Below are 20,997 nucleotides of genomic sequence, written 5' to 3' on the forward strand. Positions count from 1 at the left end.
TTCAATTTCTCCATCTAATAAGGATTGGAATCCCTGAGATAATCAAAAGAATAAAATGAGAGAATTGTGAAGGCGGTTTGGAGAGTACTGTATCCTATAAACAAACATATACACAAAACCCTCCACTTTGCACTCTGTTTACAGTGCCTAAGGGACACATACTTCACTTTTCACCGCTAAAGCCTATCAAAACAGCTATAAATGTGGAAGCAAACAGTTGAATTTCTAACAAAGTGCTTAATGACACAGTTCCAGGAATGCACTGTGTCATAAGAAGGGACCCACCGGTAACAACTGAAAGATTAGTAAAGGATTACCAGCTCCAGGAAAAAGACAAAGGACTGCCTTTTCGGGGGGTTGTCAGCACTGCCTTTTGTCATTAACTTCAAATACACTTAATGAAAACACTTAAAGGAAGATTTGGTTGCAAGTTATCAACTTTGCACAGAGGACTGAAGGAAAAAAAGGAGTCTGATACCAATAAAGAATAAAACCCCAAAACAGAGCCAGAGACACAGAAAGGAATGGCATGGAGTTTAATTTGGAAGGCAAAAAGGTTACACAATGGAAGGGAGAAGAGGTCACGTAAATAAATGCTCAGTACAAAGTTGTTTTGACACAGAAGCAAGGGAACTTGTCTGGCTCTCCACCAGCACACCAAATCAGAGCCAGCAGTAGTATAAATCTGAAGAAAATCCATGTGTCCAACAAGCTGCCATCTCAAGAGCCCTTCTCCAGGGGGAATCAAAACGTGAACCTAAAAGAAATAAGTGGAAAGGTAAGAGGAAACATCCAAGGTTTTTAAAAATGTCTTATGATACTACAGACCGTGCCCCAAATCATGGGCAATATAGCCAGGCTAGAACCAAGTGTTTTTCACCAAACATTTTATAGAAAAATCCATAAAAATTAATGTTCAAATCCGAATTCCAAGCACACCAAGGCAAAGCTGACTAGGAATTGGTAGACATGGGTTCTGACTCCAGCTCTATGATTAATTAGCTGCACACCTTTACGTTAAGTACCTCTGACCTCTCAGGCTCAACTCTTAGAGGTGAGGAGGTAGCAATTTAGCCTAGAGCTTCTCTGGATCTAGAAAGCTTATAAAGCACTATATTCCAGTTTTGGGGAAGATGAAGAAAAAATTCGAGAGAAAGTAGAAAAAAATTCCCAATCTCAGATTTAACAAACGAAATACAGAAGAAATAATTTTTTCATTTACAGATAAGTTTTATTTTGGGGAAGAATGTGCATAATAACTCTGAGAAGTGTCTACACTGCTGCTAGAGTCAGATGAGACTGGGATCTGGTAGTTGTGAGGTGGAGCCCTGCCTCACAAACATGGAGAGCTGTGCTCCAATATGGGTAGTCAGAAAGTAACCCTTTGCCCTAGGGGCTCCAAAGTTTCTAGCCAAAGCAGCTGATTTTCCTGCAGTGAGACATAAAAATACTGTAATCTTCTATGTGTGTCATGGCCGGAAAAAGGTTGGGAAAAACTACCTTGCAGAAGAGCTGGGCTACCCCAGTAGGTAAAAGGGCACCACCTTATTTTGTGTGTTAGTTCTGATCTGGAGATTCCAGCATCAGAGCTTAAAAGAAAGATCTTAGACTTCTAGCCAGAGTGCTTTTATTTCACTAACAATGGTATTTAGAGAAATGCTACATAATTGCAGAACATTCCTACATCAGTGGAATTGCAAAAGAACAAAAATAGAGAACAAAAAGTATCCACAATGCCAAACAAGAACAAACAGACCTATTAATACTCACCTTTTCACTGAATCAGATTTCTTAAAGCAACAGACCATGAGTTAATATGACATCAGTTCTAATGGCCGAGGTGAGAGAGGGCCATTTCAGTGAAGAGCTTTGATACTTTTACAATTATAAAAGAAATCCTAGTTTAATACAAAAGTCGTTTTGAGATTCTATGGTATCAAAACATTTAAATATGAGACATTGGAGCTGGTCCATCTAGAAGGCAAAAATTACTCACAAGAGTAAGTCTCTTTCATAGCGGTTTTCAGAAAATTATATTTACAAAGATCTGTTCCCTTCTTTTAAAGCAAAAGTATATTTACCAGACAGTATTCTAAAAGCATAGGTTCGAGGAGTCTTTGAAATGTTAGCTCAGTAAAATTGGACTACTCAACAGCTCAGAAGAATGGTTTCCACTGCTAACCAAGAGATACATATTTCAGGAAACTATAAAATTTCCTCCTCTGATATGAAGACATGCAAAATGGAAGACACCTACTGAAAAAAGTTAGCATGACTTCTTCAGTCTATTTCCCTCTCACAGAAAAAACAGCACCATTTGGTCACTCTATTCTAATCATCTTAAAAGAAAGCAAGGCACAACACAAAGAACTGTTAAAAATAATAATTCTCTGTATAGATACAAAAGATAATGCCAGACAGGGTTATTTCTATTTGGAATCTGTATTCTTCTCCAGTATCATCTCTATTCAGACACAGCACTGAGCAGATATGCTCAAATACTGATTTTCCTTCCAATCCATCTCATCCTGGATCCTGGTCACCCAATTAAAACTGAAAGTAGACAAAATGTGACTCAAAGACCATTCTGCAGAAATACTAGGTTCAGAGTTCAATTTCAGTTGTTACAATTTCAGAAGGAACAGGCTGTATATTTCTAAAACTGAAAGGAACTTTAGAGGTCAGCTAATCTAATCCTCTCATTTTATAGATGAGGAAAACTGTAACCTGGAGTTTGACAGATTTGTCCAGAGTTGTTCTGTCCAACACCATGGCCACTAGCCACAGGTGACTATTTAAACTTAGTTAAAATTAAATAGAATTCAAAATTCCATTCCTTAGTCACTTAGCTCCATTTCAAATGTTCAATAACCACATGTGACTGGTGGTCACGGTACCAGGTGACACAGACTCAGAACATTTCCACATTGAAGAAAGTCCGGGGTCACTCTCTTTGGGTAAAGTCAGTTCTCTTGCATTTCTTCTGGATCATATTAAAGATGACCAACTTTGCAGAAACATTTTAGATAGCCTGACTTCATCTTTTCTTATCAACCTCTCCAGTTTTTTCTATTTAAAAAAAACAAGTTTAATATTTTTAACAAAAACCTTCTAAGACGACGTATATATTTATCATCCAAAAATCTCTGAACATAATAGAGAAGAAAAATAAAATTTTTGAGTCACAATGTCTGTTAAGTTCCCACTCAGTCACTTATTAGTCCCTGGGCCTAAACAAGTCAACTTAAATTTCACCATGGCTTAATTACCTCATGTGTAAACAGGAAGACTATTTGTCTACCTCCATCAGAGGGTAGACCATGAGGATCACATGGGTTATGTGTGTAAAAGAGTATGTGCAATGGATATGAGTCCTGAAAGACTGGTGATAACTATAATACATTTTACAAATATTATTTAATTTTATAAAAGGCCTTATATAAACATTGTGCATTTTGTTATACAGATCATCACACTTTAACTTTCCTATGAATAGATGACGGGACTCTGATAATATGGATAAAAGCCAACAATTGAAAGGGGGGCAAAGCCCAACTAAGGATCCACACAAATAGCCCATCCTCCTCAAACACAATGGGAACTCTCATAAATTCCAGTAATCAAAGGCTTGAACAGCTGCAAGAAACTGATGAACATCCGGTCCAATCTCAACTGTGCAGAGAGGGAAACTGGGACTGAGGGACAAGTTTACTTGTTCATTTCACACTGCAGGTCTTCCGACTTTTAGTCTCATGTTTATTTTTGCCTTAGCTTCTTTCCTCCACAGCACTTTCCACATGTCTCAGCATCCACATGACTAGTGACACAACTATTTTATATAGCCTTTTTTTGCAGTTAAAAATGATTTATTCATCACACATTCAAAAAACATGCATTGTGACTGTTAGCCTGTGCTAAGTTCTGAGGTCCCAACCCTCAATGGGAGAGACAGGGAAGTGAATCAATAGCTTCTAACAATGTGACAAGTGCAGCATTAGAGGCATGCACAGTGGACCCCAAGAGCTCCAGAAGAGGCTCCTATGCAACCTGGGGCTGAAGAGAACTTGGAGTAGGAATCATCAAGCTACAAAAATGGAGCAAATAAGGCAGGGAGTTAGGGCAGCAATAAACTTCATAAACACAAATCTTGATATTCTCTCTGCCTCTCTGTCTCTGGTAGCTTTAAATGGACCAAATACAAAAGAGAGCTCAATTACCAATTAGAGAGTCATCAATTAGTGTTTTTTAGTAAATATAATAAGCACATTCAAGGTTTTAAGAATAGCAGGTAAAGAATTAATCTCCCCCTCTGAGGAAAAGATGAGTTGAAGAAAGATTATGATGTGTTTAGCTCAAAATATGTTCTACACATTTAGACTAGTTCCCCTTTTGGTGGCTGAACCTAATTCACTATAAAGTGAAATGTCAAAGTATAAATGAAATTTTAAAAACAGCCCCCCCCCCCCCAAAAAAGTAAAGATTATTACCAGTGGGGGGGTTATGTTGAGAGCAAAAACAAGTCTAGAACAAACCAAAAGGAAGCTCTTGAACTGACAAGAAAAAGAAAGAAAACCTGCACACGGTCTTTCCTGAGTGACAAAAGCCTTGGGCCACTTAAAGGCTCCATGCCCTTGTGCCTAACTCAACACTGCCCACTTCTGGCTAGAATGTAAAGCAACCCCCACCCAGTATCTAAGCCCACTTGGACCTCTGCTGCCCTCCTGTGACTGAAAAAAATAGGTTTTATCACAAAGATATCAGGGGCTTCTTCCCCCAAACTCAACTTCTCTTAGGCTTTGCAGTATCTTCTCTCAGCAGATGAAATGTACAATCCACTAGGTGGCGGCAGAACCTAAAGAATAATATTTAGATTCCTTTCCTGAGATAATTCTCTAGATTACTATACTTCACTGATGAATTTGAAAAGCCAACAGTAATTGCACATTTGTAAATAGTAATGCTTGTCAGAGTTATATTCTGCACAGTCCTACAGCCCCCTTGTTCCATCCAGGATTAAACGCTATAAATTTTTAGAGACTTGTGGTAGAATGGCCTCCATTATAAAAACAAAGCAACACTAACAAGTTTTTAACACAAGTATTAGCCAAACAATTTCCACCAGGCTGACACACTTCCAAGCTCAAGTTTGACTCTCTGTGCCCTTTTCACTTTACCCTCTGATCCAGGGCCCAAGTCCAGGAACTTTCCTTCCCAAACCATCACCCAATGGTAGCTGTCTCTCTTTCCTTCATTTCCCTTTGGAACACCTAAGATAGTCTGCCATATACTATTTTAAAGAATTGCACAGAGGTATGAACAAACAAGACAGAAAATAATTACAGAAAGTATGTAAGCCCAGCCGAGAGTGGCTCAGCGACTGAGCATCGACCTATGATCCAGGAGATTGAGGTTCGATTCCCAGAAAGGGCACATGCCCAGGCTGCGGGCTCGATCCCCAGTCAGGGGCGTGCAGGAGGCAGCAGATCAACGACTCTCTCATCACTGATGTTTCTATCTCCCTCTCTCCCTCTCCCTTACTCTCTCTGAAATCAATAAAGATACATTTTTTTTTTTTAAAGTATGTAAATTTTTATTTCTTTTCTTTAATCCTCATGCAAGGATATTTTTTCTATTGCTTTTTAGAGAGAATGGAAAGGACGGAGGGGGAGAGAAAAAGACACACACACATCGATTGGATGTCTCCTGCATTGGCCAGGACAAGGACTGGGGATTAAACCTGCAACCCAGGTAAGTGCCCTTGACTGGGAATCGAACCTACGACCCTCTGGCCGCCGCTCTAACCACTAAACCACACCTGCCAGGGCAGTTAAGTAAAGTTTTAAATATTCTAATCTACTCAGCTTGTGTCATGCATTCATTTAAAAAAGATTTACTGCCATCTAAGTACCAAACATTGATCATCATTTTAAATGTGCATGAATTCTCCCAACTCAGAAGCTCACTAGGAGCATTTTTCACTTTTGCATTTACATTTTTATGATAATCTAAAAAATATTTAATCTATTCTTGACCACTGGAATAGTCATCTTTATTTTTTTTATTTATTTTTTTAAATATATCTTTATTGATTTCAGAGAGAGGAAGGGAAAGGGAGAGAGAGAGAACCATCAATCATGAAAGAGTCATTGATTGGCTGCCTCCTGCATGCCCCCTACTGGGGATCGAGCCCGCAACCCGGGCATGTGCCCTGACAGTGAATCGAACGCCCAGCTGGGCAACAGTCATCTTTAAGCAGTGCTGCCAACTAAGCAGCTTTTACCACAGGGTTTCTTAAAATGCCATCTTTAGACATGTTTTCAGGAGATCACAAAATTAAAGATTGTGTTTAATAGATCTTAGGTTTACGAGTCTTGGCTGATGAAAATTGCCACGAACTTCTAGTCTTACGGCAGAGGGAAGGAAATGGGACTGGAGAGGAATTCAAAGGGAACTTCAGCTGAATCAACGTTTATAATTTGTTCGAAATCTATTAATTCCAGGTGGTGGATACCTGGGTGTCTGTTTTAGTCCCTGTACTTTTCTGTATTTTTTTTTTTTTAAATATATCTTTATTGATTTCAGAGAGAGGAAAGGAGAGGGAGAGAGAGAGAGATAGAAACATCAATGATGAGAGTCATTGATTGAGCCTGCAACCGGGCATGTGCCCTGACCAGGAATCGAACCCTGATCGCCTGGATCCTAGGTTGATGCTCAACCGTTGAGCCATGCCTGGCCGGGCTCTGAATTTTTTTTACTGTCATAATAAAAACAAAGAAAGGAAAGCAATAAGAGGGAGGATAGTGATAAAATAACTGTGGTAACTTTTTAAATACACTTCTTTAATTCTGCAATTGTCAAATACTTTATAGTAAACAACCTTAAGCAAAAATGGGATATAAAAATTTTTTGAGGTGAGATTGATTATCAGACTTATTAGTTACAAGATTTCCAGCAAGGCTTTCCAAACCTCTGTTTCTCATCTGTAAATAGAATTAGCAAGCCTGTCCTCATAAGGTAGTTTTGAAAATAAGACAGAACAGAAAGCACTTAAAGGCTGGCCAGAGTGAGCTCTCACTGTCTGTTAATGTTATCTTCCATACTTCCCCTGGAATAAATTTATTTAACTCAATACCATTTTCTTTTGATCTGCCTTTTTCAGAGTAGCTGCTGGTTTTAAATGTTACCCCCAAATTCATGCAAGAGCAGTACACTATAGAAGTTTATTCCTTTTATACCCAACTCTCAATGTACTTGGCAAGTATGAAGAATGTCCAGTCTGTTTTGTTCTACCTTCTGAGCTGGTATAAATATCGAGAACTCACTTGGAAAACTATTTTCAGAGTGTTGTCACATTGCACATAGAACTGAGTTAGAAGCACATAAAAAGGGCAAATGATGTACGTTAAATATTGAGAACAGGACAGTAAAGTATATGTCAAATAAAGGATCTCTATGAAAAACCCCGGGCAGTCCCCCAGGGAGAACGTACTCTCTATGAAATGATTTAACACTGCAATCTGGGATTGGAAGATTTTGCTGTACCTTGGGCCCATAATTCCCAACTGAACAGGTGGCTCTAGGTTGTTACAACAGTCTGCATTATGCAATTTCTGCTGAGCCTGCTTTTTTTGTCTCTGTTTTTGTCATAATTTTGAAATACTAAGCTCTCTGCAGCAGGGTCCTCCTCCAATCATGACAGCCCTAGGAAATAATTCTCCATGATCTGGTATCTCCCTGAGCCCAGAGAGCATCCTTGAAATGTTTGTGCTGTCCTTTTATTAAGCACACACATGACTTATCTAGAAAAAATAACTTGAGAAATCTAGAGTAAGGCAATCAGAGGACTTATGACCTTTCCAGCAAAGTTCCTATCAGGGAGCCCAAGAGTTACTCATGATGATTGCAGGCATAAGGTCAAGGCTGATGGGTCAACTTTTAGCTGTACTCAAAGAGTCCTCATTGGTCAGATACCTTGTCTACTGCCTCTGCACAGTGAGTGGCTCCTTTCTCTGGACTCCCACAGTACTCTGTTCACATTTTTAGTGTGGCTTGAACTATACTGTATTTAACTGCTGTGTTTGCCTATAAGGTAAGAGCCATATTTTACTTTCTTTTATTTCCAGTAATAAGGCATTGACTGGCACATAGAAAAAGGGGAAGGGGGAAGGACAACTCAAGTCCTGATCAAGTCTCCAAAGAGTTAAACTGTATTAGAATAGAAAGAAGTGATTCTAAAACTTCTTCACTGAAATAACCTCTGCGACCTTACTACTATCAAAAATGAAACCTTACCTGAACTAACAGAACTGTTTTTGAGGCAATATCAATAATGAAAAGGATCTATGTAATGTAAATAACTAATTAATTCATGCCAAAAACTGAAGTATAGTCATTGTCGCATTATTGCATTCACTTAGTACATGGTTGCTCTAACTCTTGTGTTGGATTTCTGATTGGTACAAAAATGATAGCTTTTTAAGTAGTGACAGAAAAAAGTTGGTCCTGGGATATTCTTTTCCCAAACAGGATAACATTTCCTAAGGTTCTCTTTTCTGTTACCACCCAGTAAACACTACAACACTAAATTTTGTAGTGAAAAGGCAAAGAAGAGAGTACATTCCTTCATCAATAAGCTACGTGGGGTACTGGAAGAACATGAGACCAACAGCACCACTGGACTAAGGCAACCACTTAGCTATGTGGCTAGGGAATGCCACTGGATTATTCAGGATCTCTGTTTTCTTATATATAAAGTGTGTGGGAAGCAACCATGTACATCCAAGCAGAGCTTTCGGATTCTGCTTGTAAGGGAGGGATGGAGAAGAGGGGATAGCACACATAAAGGAGAGTCCAAGCAAAGAGGGCTTTTCAACTTGTCAATGAAAACAGTTCCAGTTCCAATGCTGTTTTATATATGGAGAACCTATAGAAGAGTTGGTTTAGAAACAAAGAGCTCTACTGTTAAAAAAGGAAAAATAGCAAATAAAACAAATAGCATCACACCCTTTATTCTAATGTGTTCTCCCAAGCTAATCCAATTTCCCCTTTTACTTCTACTTTAGCACATATATTAGCAAATGGCAAGTCTTCCATTCAGCATATAATGGATATCTGTCAGGCGTAAGCACTATACTAGGTACTATGGGGACAATGGTCCAGATTTAAAGTCATCTAAGATCAGCCCAACCAGTGTGGTTCAGTGGTTGAGTGTCGACCCATGCACCAAAAGGTCACTGGTTCAATTCCTGGTCAGGGCACATGCCCGGGTTATTGCCCCTCCAGTAGGAGGTGTGCAGGAGGCAGCTGATCAATGGTATATACCTCTCTCTCCCTCCCTCTCTCTAAAAATCAATAAAAACATATTTTTTAAAGTCATCTAAGATCAAAATCAGAAAAATTTACAGAGCAAATCTAAAAGCAAAACCTACAATTATTGTCTCTTCCAAGATCTCTGAGTTATTTTCATGGAGTTATTGGTGCAGAAATTTATGTATTAGCTACAGGCAAACTCTCATTTTGTTATCTTAATGATTTGCAGAACAGTGAGAAGAGAAGGCAATGACCAAGAGCAAAAGCACTGATGAATCATGATGATATTAATGCATACTTTGCAGACTGATGAAAATTTCTGCAAAGGTCTTATCAGCAACATGGGAACCTTGCCAACCATGATCAAAACCAGTCCCATCCAATTTCCATTTCTAAAATCAATATGATGGGCCCAGCCAGGCATGGCTCAGTGGTTGAGCACCAACCTAAGATCCAGGAGATCACAGTTCAATTCCCAATCAGAGCACATGCCCAGGTTGCAGGCTTGATCCCCAGTTGGGGACGTGCAGGAGGCAGACAATTAATGACTCTCATCATTGATGTTTCTATCTCTCTCCCTCTCCCTCCCTCTCTCTGAAATCAATAAAGATATATTTCTTAAAAAAAGATGGGACAAAGGCTATGATTACCACTTACATTCTTCTAGTCTCCCACTCCTCAATTAAGCAAACAGGAATGATTCAGCCAACGAAGTTCATGACAACAAGGTGCAGGATGGTGCTGGCAAAGAGAAAATCAGCAAAGGCACGCTCTGGGGAGATGCCTTGGAAATCCGCTTTGTTCTGTGGGTTGATCTGTATTCTCAGACAAACTGTACAAGAAGCAAAACACAAAAATTATTATCTAGAAGTATAAAACAAATGACTGCTAATGAACACACACATACCCTATGACCCAACAGTTCCATTCTAACAGAAATGATGCATAAATGCATCAAAGGCATGTACAGAAATGATACCCATGACAACCCCAAACTGCAAACAGTCTAAATGTCTATCAACAGTAAAATGGATAAATTATGGCATATGCACATAACAAAACACTATTTAGCAATGAAAGAGGAAGGGGGAACTGGAGGAAGGTGGTAAAAAGGTACAAACTTCCAGTTATAAACTAAATAAGTACTAGGGATGTAATTATGATTATAGCTAACACTGCTACATGATATATGGGAAAGTTGTTAAGCAAGTAAATCCTATAAGTTCTAATCACAAGGAGAAATTTTTTCCTTTCTTTCTTTCTTTCTATTGTATCTATGAGAGAAGATAAATGTTAATTGAACCTATTGTGGTAATCCTTTCACAGTGTATGTAAATAAAACCATCATGCTGTATGCCTTAAACTTATACAGTGATGTATGTCACAAAACTGGGAAGGGGAGGGAAGAATCAGCAAACGAAACAAAACAAAAAAACCATGACATGAATAAATTCCACAAATATAATGTTGAGCAACACCATCCAGGCATAAAAAATACATGCTGTATGATTCCATTTATATAAAGCTTAAAATGAGGCAAAACCAACCTATGGCAATATAAGCCAGGATACTGTCTTTCATCTTTCATGGGAGGGGCAACTGGAAAGGTAGAAGGTAGAGGCCTCTAGAGTGCTAGTAATGTTCTATAGCTTGATCTGGGTGGTGGTTAAATATGTGAATTTACAAACTTATCAAGTGTACACTTAAGTTTTATGCTCTTACCTGTTAAAGGAAAAAATATAACCTCTCAAAGTTAGGCTAAAAACTAAAGGCTTACTCAGAAAATATATATACATATAAAACCAAAAAATCTTTAGAACTTTCTTATCTTCTAATTAAGTTATACATAGATTGGAAAGAGGCAGTAAAAAAGGGGCTGGGTTGAATGACAAAAAGTTATAAAACTGTATTGTATAGCAGAGATTATAAATATAAGATGCTTATCTGTGAGGAACTCATAATTGTAGAAAATCTTTGATCTCAAAGTTCGAGCAGCTGCTCATCTCAAAAAAGGCAAAAGACCTAACTAAGCTCATTAACTTGACAGAGAACTCTCCACTGCCACATTCTACACCCTTGAAGATTCCAGCCTGATACATTTTTAGCCACAGTCACCATTTGACATGAAAAGGGAGCTCCAGGAACATACTTTCCCAAAATACCTTTATGCCTATGATAAATGATTACACTGCTTAAGAAAACCAAAATTTGCTTCAGGCTAGCATCCATCCCCTTACTAACCAAGGAAAGAAAATGAACAGAGATCTAACCCAAAAGGTCAGAAAACTACCAGACTACTTCTCCACAATCCATCACCATGGTAACAGAGTTTTCATTATGCTTAAACATGTAAACAGTGTGGAAGCACCACTGATCTTTTCAAGCACCTGGACCCTTCAAAATATGCAGGACAATGACAGATGACAGAAGCAAGGACAACCAATTAAAATGCTGCTATGGATGGAGTACAGATTGTTTCATGCATTTCAGAGAACAACTGGCAATATCTATTAATATGTAAAATATTTTTACCTTTTGACTAAGGAATTTCTCTTATAGAACAATGACATTCTAACAGCATGTTAGTAAAGTTGAAAAAAAATGAAAAAGTTAAAATGTCCTTAAGAGGATTATTTAAATAAATTACACTATATACATGCAGTGAAATCCCATGCAACCATTCAAAAGAATGATTTAAATCTCTATAGGTTGGCAGTAAAGATACCTAAGACATATTACATGAAAAAAAGCCAAAAAAGTATTCCATTCCCCATTTCTTTAAATATATATATGTGTGTATATGGGGGAGGGAGGGAGAGAAAGAATTATTTTCTCATTTGTTTTAGTTGGACTCTAGGAGAAACTATTAATAGTGGCTACTGGGGTGGAGGACAAGGGTAGTGTTTCGGGAAAAATGAGGGGGCGAAAGAAGAGAAGCTCCCCATGAAGGTGGGGAAGAAAACAAATCGATGTGTTACCATTATCATGATCACAGTAACCCAAATTATTACAATGACAACATAAGCATGTTGTCCTGTTGAAATGCAAAGAACCCTGGAGGTCATAAAGACCAACACTCCATTTAGTGCATAAAATGCCCAAGAGGCTGTAGGGGTGGGCATGCTGGGGGGAGGCTACATGAATCACCTAGGAATTTTTCCAAAGTATACTCACCATTCCAGAATCTGATAAGCCATCCCAGTTGAATAATCACAAACCTTCCAGAGTCTCCTGATAGGAATGTCATATCCCTCAGATGAATTGGGGTAAACAAAAGGCAAAGAACACCTGTTCAAAATGCTCCTCCACAAGTGATCCTTCAGTCTCTCCCTGAGCACTTCGAGAGTTGGAAATTTACAACCTCCCGAGGCAGACTGCTCCATTTAAACAGTTCTAATTTAATCTATCCCCTTATATGTTTATCCCTTCAGCAAAATACTAACTGAGCATCTATTATATGTCATGCGATGTCCCAGGTGCTGGAAATGTGGCACAGAACAAGACAGACAAGCATCTGGCTCCCAAGGAACTTACACTCCAATGGAGAGAAACATATAATACATAAGTAAACAAACAAGAAAATGTCACATAGAGATATGTGCTATGAAGAAAATAAAACAAGATAACAAGAGAGTGACTGGGAAGCTATTTTTTATTTAGTGGTCACAAACCTCCTAAGAAGATGCTATTTAAGACCAAAGTTTTAAAGGCAGGATCTAGGGGCAGAACATTCCATGCAGCAGAATAATCTTGACATGTTCTTGGTATAACAGGCCATACTGAGGGAGGTAGCTGGGCAGGAAGGTTCAACCTGGAGTTGCATATCAGACATCTAGTGAAGATGTCAAGCAGGCAGCTGGATTTACTAATTTGGAATTCAGGGAACAGGTCAGAACTAAAAATATAAATGTGGTAGCTATACAGATATTATTTAAATTCACCTATAAAACAAAATACAGAGAAGGTATCAAGAACCATGCCCTCCAACAGATAAGAACCTAGTAAAAACAGTAGGAAGGAAAAACCAATGAGGTGAGAAAGAACAAGGTAAGTGTAGTTTAGTAAAATTTTCAAGAAGAAAGTACTCCACACAGAAGAAAGCAGCCAACTACGTTAAATGCTACTGAGTATTCAGGTAAGTTGAGGTAGATGGCCATTAGATCTGGCAAGAGTAGTTTCACTTAGTGGTGAAGAAAGACCACCACCAAGAGTGGGGTAAGGAATAAATGGAAAATGAGAAAGCATAAACAGCAACTAGACTACTCTTTCTAGGAATTCTGTGATGATGGAGAAGAAAAAAAAAAGAAATGATAGCAGCAGGATACGGTATCTGGGATCAAATAAAGACAATTGTAATTGAATACTATTAGAGCATGTTTGTATGATGAAAGGATAAAGTAGAGAAGAGAAATTAATAATGCAGAATAGAAAGATGATTACAGAAGCTGAGTCCCTGAGTGAGCAAGAGGACTGAATTCTCTGCACAAGTGAAGGAGTTGGCCTTTGATAGAAAAGGGACACATCATCCACCATTATAGGAAGCAAGCAAAAGAGCAAGGATCCGAGTGCAGGTGAACTCCTGATTCCTTGGTGGAAAGATGAAAGGATTCCTATCTACTTTTTTAGTGAAAAAAATAAAGCAAGATCATCAACTGAAAATATAGGAATAGAGGAAATGAAAGAGAGTGGAAAGAAAAGTTATAAAGCATATTTTAGAAAAGCAAACATATCAGGGGAGTATTATAAAACCACTGGGCAGGGCTGAATGCCCATTTGTATTCCTGTTCTCACCAATACTTCTCCATCACAGCACTATATCCATATTTACTTGTACCTCCCACCATATTATAAACATTGTGAGAATAGAATAGAGATCAGCTGTTTCACAGTTGAACCCTCAGTACCTTGGAAGAGAACCTGGCACATAATTGCTCAGTATTCCTTAAATTCTTATGGGCATGCTCACAATTTACCATATACAGTGTTAAGCACTGAGGATGCAAATGACAGCCCCTACCCTCAAGGGGCTCACCTTCCAGAAAGAAGACAGGCACGCAAACAAATACAGCACAGTATAAAAGTGCCATACACACACACACACACACACATACACACTGAAATGGGAATACAGGAGAGTGGTGGGAGAGTCAGGGAACGGTTCCAAAGTGAAGCAGCTCTTGAGCTGAGATGTCTAAGAAGTGCAGGAATTTTCCAGGCAGTCAAGCAAAGGTAAAATAGCTTGAGATGTTCAGGGAATAACAAGTAACTCAGTAACACTGGAGAATAAAGTACAGGGGGCAGAGGCAAGAGATAAAGCTGGAGATATGAACAGGATCACATCATGAAAGAGCCTACACACCATGGAAAAAATTTATAATTTTTCCTTGGGAACCATAGACAAATTTTAGGTAGGGAGTGGCACAATCAGACTTGCAAGTGAAATAAGCCTGCAAACATAGTGGAAGACGGACTGGAGGGAGAGGTACCGGAGACTGGGAGATCAGTAAGGAAGCTTACAGCAGTCTATTTAAGAGCCTGAGTCAACTGAGGATAAAGAGGTAGCAATAGATATAAAATAGATTTAGAGGACTCTCAGGCACAAGGTTGGCAAACTTCCAATCTCTTGGAGAGCAGTTATGAGAGATAATACAAGGGCCCATAAAGCTGATGGATAATGCCCTAAAATACGCCCCTCTACCCTGGTCACACAGCCCAACCACTCCCAGAAAACTTTCTGGAATAGGCCTCCTTGCCTTTCAAATCAAACTTCTTTTGAATTTGTAAACTAGGGAAAACAAAACTATTTTTTTAATCCAAAATTGTTTCATATAGATTAGAGAACAGACTAGATCAAAGTTGTGAAATGACTTTAAAAATTATTTCAAGACCTAGCCAGTCTGGCACAGTGGTTACAGCGCCAGCCTTCAGACTGAAGGGTCCCGGGTTCGATTCCGGACAGGGGCACATACCTCGGTTGCAGGCTTGGTCCCAGTCAGGGCGTGTGCAGGAGGTAACCAATTGATGTGTCTCTCTCATATCGATGTTTCTCTCTCTCTCCCCCTTGCACTCTCTCTGAAAAGCAATGGAAAAAATATCCTCGGGTGAGGATTAAAAAACATATATATATATATATATATATATATATAAAATACACACACACATATATATACTTCAAGGTCAAAGACTTAAAGGACAGTCTTAATGTTTTCCACTTATCCCTCCTGCATAGCACTTTAAATGAGCAGAAAGAGGAATTTTAGTTAGGTAAAAAAGGAAACTAGAAGGGCTGCCAACAATGGAATGTTAGTCTGGAAAAGGGGCAGATGTCCTCCTCTTAAAGTATCGAACTACAAGACAAAAAGTGAACTGCTGAGGATGTTTGAAATCTGTAGTGAAGAAAAAATATTCTACCTCTGAGGTCCTTTTAAAGCCTACTATACTGCATATTGTTGATCCCCCAAAAAGATTTCTCAACGGCAATTTTCTTGAAAATTTCTGGCTCTTTCTGGAAACAATGGGTAAGTCTCCAAGGCATGAAGGAATAGAAAAAATAGACTATTTTCATCGGGCCGAAATAACACCAGTCTTCTTAAGTGTGGTAGCATTCTATATTGGTTTAAAATGCACTGATCAATTTCCAAAGAACATATGCTAAATAATCAGATGCAGAAGGAATAGAAGAGAACACACTGCCAAAAAGGAATTAAGGAACCAGGCTAAAGAACTTTTCCCTCCAATTCATCCTACATGCTAACAACAATTTTAAGTCTCTCCCTTACACAAATTAAAAAAAAAAAAATCCTTAGATACTTTTCTATTACCTACAGGATGAAATTCAAATTCCTTGGTCTGGGATGCAGTACTACCAATTAACAATCTCCTACAATTCTCTTTCTTAGCCAAACTGACTTTCTCCCTTCTCTTCCAACAGGAAACACACCACAGGGAAGTTAGAAACACCAGCACCATAAATAGGTACGAGGCTTCCTTTCCCAACAATGAAAATAAAGGATAAACTTCAAATACAAAGGTCTCCTTAAAACTAGTCTCCAGTTGGAAGACCTGGGTTAATAAATGACAGAGCAAGTAGGATTAAGGTCGATACTATCAAAAGAAATATAAATGATACCCTTCTGTGGTAACTATGAATTGTCATGAATTCTTTTTTTCCCTAGAGCTTTCATTTCTCTGGCCCAATGACCTGTTATCCAACAGCTTTGGAAATCCTGGTCCCCCCAAATTGACTCCATTGAAGTGCCCTTTCACTAGGCATTCTCTTCAATGACAAGCCACTCCCTTCTCACTGGGGAGAAGGGAATCTGCCAATTCTTTTAACCATAACAGTCTCAAATACAGGACTTGGCATTAAGGAAAAGTTATCTGATCAAAAAATCTGGTTTTGCCCTGGCTTGTGTTGCTCAGTGGTTAGAGCATCAGCCCACTCATCGAAGGGTTGCAGGTTCCATTCAAGGGTACTCAAAGGGCATGTACCTGGGTTACAGGTTCAATCCTGGCCCTGGTTAGGGCACATGAGGAAGGCAACCAATAGATGTTTCTCCCCCCTCCCCCCGCCCCTTTACTCCCTCCCTTTTACTCTCTCTCTAAAAAGCAATAGAAAAAATACCCTTGGGCGAGGATTAAATAAATAAATTTAAAAAAATAAAAAACACAGACAACCATATTTTTTTTTAATCTTCTGGTTTTAGCACACTAATAATCTACAACTCTAATGCACACCCACTCTTCAGCAAACCACAGGCTTCCATGGTTTGCTGAGGGGTCATTTTAACCCTAGAAGCTTATGAAACCAGTGTGATTTCAGCATGGAGAGGTCTTATTTTTTTAAATCCGCTTTTAGGCCCTACCATATTCCTACCCTTTTCAGAAATGAAGAACAAAATCATCAAACAAAATTCACCAGAGCTTCTCAAGATTCCTTCTTCTGTCTGGCTAGTAAAAATTCTTAGTCATGAACAGTATTTGGGGGAAGGGAAGGGAGAGTCTTAAGCAAAGAGGGTAAGGTACTTGGTGCACCACATCAACTCCTGAAGGCCAAAACACTGCCACAGAGAACAGGGTCTTGGTCATCTAAGGCAAAATTCAAAGATAATGAAATGCCCACCTGATCAACAAGCTAACTTGCCTGGCCAGGTGTGGCTCAGCGGTTGCACGTCGACCTGGGATCCAGGCAATTGGGGTTCGATTCCCGGTCAGGGCACATGCCTGGGTTGCAGGCTCGATCAATGACTCTCTCATCATTGATATTTCTATCTCTCTCCCTCTCCTTTCCTCTCTCTGATATCAATAAAGATATATTTAAAAAAAAAAAAAACCCAGGCTAACTCTGCAACTCCAGACCAGGCTAGTGCGTAAGTCATTAGGCTTATTTTAAGTTCTGAAAAAGAAAGGAGGTAGAGTTCATCTGAGTCTGAACTAGCAATCTGAATACGTAAAAAGCTTTCTACAGATCCATACTTAAAGCTGTAATGAAGTCTCTTCTCTACTGTAAAATGAAGTCTCCAGACCATTTTAATGCTCTATTTTGTCTGTGCCCCAACTAGATTGTAAACTAGTTGAGGACAGGGGACATATACTTGACATATCCCCAAAGCCTTTACCATAATACCAATGTGATTAGATTCAAAATAAGATGGCCTGACAATGACGCTGCTGGGGGGGGGGGGGGCATGTTTTTAAAGACCAGTGACTGGCAAGGTCTGTGTGGTGGCCAACTATAAAATGGCCTAGCTAACACTCCCTAACCTGAGGCTGGACTCAGTATTCATTGAATGCCTATCGAAGGTCAGGTTTTTGGCAAAAATTTATGGGAACAGTCAACTCTCATTAAATATGGCAATCTATAAGGTATCAAACACTGGGAATCAGAAAGAATAATAAAGCTAAAATAGAACTACATGGCCTGACCAGTGTGGCTCAGCTGGACAGACATCATTCTATGCACTGAAAGGTTGCTAGTTCTATTCCTGGTCAGAGCACATGCCCAGGTTGTGGGCTCGCCAACCGATGTTTCTCTCTCTCTCTCTCCCCTACTTCCTCTCTGTATAAGTCAATTAAAGAATCTTTTTTTAAAAAAGTCAAGGATGACTCCTTGGTTTAAATAAATAAATAAAATAGGACTATGTGAATAAAAACCGAGTTCAGGATAGTGAAATAACATCCTTATCCACAAGAAATAAGTAGGAGCAGCTAAACACCAGTCAAGTAAAGGATGATTCAACAAGCAAAGTTCCCATGCTTATATTTCTCACACTGTTCATTGAAACATTTCACCTGAGGTCGGTAATGATTAGGCCAAGGCGAGAGAGACGCTTCTATTTTAAAACTCTACCAACTTTAAGAGGGTGTTAAAGTTAAGTGAAAACTGGAATCGAGTTTTCCCTGGACCAAAATGAAGTGGATCACCAGGCTGAGCAGCAGCATGTAGATAGTTTCTTTACAGATTTAATTCCAGCTACTAGGCGGTTGTTTGGTATTTAGTATGTGACAACCTCTCTGACCTCAGTTTCCCAATTAACAAAAAGTGGGTAATGCAGGCTTCTCTCATAACTTCACGAGGCGGTGGTCTGATATTAAAAAAAAAAAGAGTACGGTGAAAATAAAAGCAGTGCACCAAAGTAACACATTATTACTGCGATTACTTATAGAATCATTACCCGCTAGGATGAAGCTCCCCACACAGGAGATGAAGCCCGAGAGGAACGAGTTGAAGGGGAAGGTCCCCACGAGGAGACAATAACCGAACTGCAGCGCCCCGGTCAGCAGTATGTACAGGAGGTACGCGTCCAGCAACTTCAGACGCTGAGGAGTGGTGCTCAAGTACTCTTCTAAGAACCGAGAAATCACCGACACCACTGAGGCAGACATGGCCACAAGATCGTTACGCCGGCCTGCACTCCGCAGAGTCGAACTGGACGCCGCCACCACACCGGATGTAGAGTTCGCGCGTGCGCACCGCCGTAACCCAGCTCCTCCCTCCCCGATTGGCCAGTTTGCGCAGGCGTAGAGGCGGGCCAAAGCGCGAAACGACCAATGCGCAGACGCAGAATACGTCGACAAATGAGAACTACAGTCAATAAAAGCGAATGCGCCTGCGCAAAGGATTTCTTGTCTGGGCGGGCGACGTGTACTCTCGTCGTCCTAGTTCTTCAGTCACGTTAGTGACGCTCGCAGTTGCTTTGGCAACAAGATACTGTGGAAGGAAGTAGAGGAGAGGTTTTACGCGGACCGCGTAGTTATACCGGGGTTCCGGCTCGCCTTGGTCCACTGGAGTCTCCAAGATTAACTGGTTCTGTTTCGAGTCAATGTCTGGCGCTCCCCAGGTTCAGTACCAGCTCGGACCTGACTCTGTTAAGGGCTCTGCTGCATATGCCTTTCCCAGATCGTTAGAGCAAGTCAGGTTAGTTCACCAGCAGTGAAAACCACTGAGGCGGATCACTGCTCGGACACCAGTTTGGAAGCGGTTATTGGGGGAGGGAGGTGCGGCGAGCAGGAGACAGTGAGCTTGACCTCTCCAGAGCCCTGAACTGGGCTCGAGATCTGGCCCTGGGGGTGCTTATGAGTGCGCGCGGTAGAACCTAAGCCCGCAGGTATTCCCTAAGGAAACATTTATCGGGCACCTCCTCGGGTCCCACATTGTCTAAGTTGTAGGGACCCTCCTGGGGAATCACAGTCGCAAAAGAGCGGGTGATGGGAAAGAATGAAGGGAGAGGAGGGGAGAATGAGGCGAGGTGGGGGGTGGGAGAAAAACAGTTGATTAAAGTGCATAAAGTAAACGAAGCTTAGCAGCCTTCTCCCAAGCTGGCGTCTTGAACCCGGTAAAATATCCCAGGATGTTATCGCAAGAGCATTGCCTGATTCAGCCCCTACCCACTCCAGCGCATTTTGCAGAGGAAACTGAAGGTTTGAGGTTTTATATTTTAACAAGAGGGATTAACTATATTTAGCGTTTTGCCTTTTTTTTACAAAATAAGGTTCACTTTAATTTCTGGCTTCCGCTGCCCGTTTGATTTTGCATGAATTTGACCTTCCAGAAAGTTCATCTCACCTTTCAGCTGCAAGTAACACATAAGCAGGTAATTTTTCAGCTTATTAATAACTTTGAGCTATCCTAGGCACTCAGGCAAAATAACTATAACAAGTGAATGGCAACGTTCCTTCATTTTCTTTTTTTATTTGTGTTTAGACCGGAAAACCTATAAGCATCAACTAATGTACTGTCAGTGGTGGGCAAAGCCTTGCTTAGGTTCTAGAAAGAAGAAAAATAATCCATGTCCTCAGAAAGCTTTACAATCTATTTAAGGAGATATATTTTACACCCACAGAAATTTGCACTTCTGTATGAATTTTTTTAAATATATCTTTATTGATTTCAGAGAGAGGAAGGAAGAGGGAGAGAGAGAGAGAAACATCAATGATGAGAGTCATTGATGGGCTGCCTCCTGCACGCCCCAGACTGGGGATCAAGCTGCAACCCAGGCATGTGCCCCAACAGGGAATCCAACCTGGATCTTCTGGATCCTGGGTCCACGCTTAACCACTGAGCCACTCCTAGCTGGGTATGCACTGCTATATGAATTTAAGTTCAGCTTAAACTCTCTGATGTTTCCGGGGAGGAGGCAAAAAGCATAAGTTTCTCTAACAAGTTGAACCTTTCTCCCTGCCTCATCA

The 20,997-nt window shown here is 40.0% G+C and overlaps 1 protein-coding gene across 1 annotated transcript; it reads right to left on the bottom strand.

Annotated features, from left to right (window-relative positions):
• Positions 1 to 522: 522 nt before the first annotated feature.
• Positions 523 to 19,269, bottom strand: DAD1 (defender against cell death 1). Its single transcript, XM_016205790.2, has 3 exons — positions 18,984 to 19,269; positions 9,967 to 10,141; positions 523 to 757 (listed from the first exon to the last, which is right to left on the bottom strand). Exons 1-2 carry the CDS (start codon positions 19,192 to 19,194, stop codon positions 10,011 to 10,013), a joined length of 342 nt encoding a protein of 113 aa, XP_016061276.1. The 5' UTR covers positions 19,195 to 19,269; the 3' UTR covers positions 523 to 757; positions 9,967 to 10,010.
• Between the last annotated feature and the right edge of the window lie 1,728 nt (positions 19,270 to 20,997).

This window comes from Miniopterus natalensis, chromosome 1 (assembly GCF_054644295.1).
Source record: "Miniopterus natalensis isolate mMinNat1 chromosome 1, mMinNat1.hap1, whole genome shotgun sequence".
Taxonomy (NCBI): Eukaryota; Metazoa; Chordata; class Mammalia; order Chiroptera; family Miniopteridae; genus Miniopterus; species Miniopterus natalensis.

Coding starts and splice junctions, on each gene's coding strand:
- DAD1 (XM_016205790.2), bottom strand. CDS start 19,194: ATGTCTGCCTCAGTGGTGTCGGTGATTTCTCGGTTCTTAGAAGAGTAC. Junction 10,142..18,983: donor GGGGAGCTTCATCCTAGCGG/GTAATGATTCTA, acceptor CTTCTTGTACAG/TTTGTCTGAGAATACAGATC.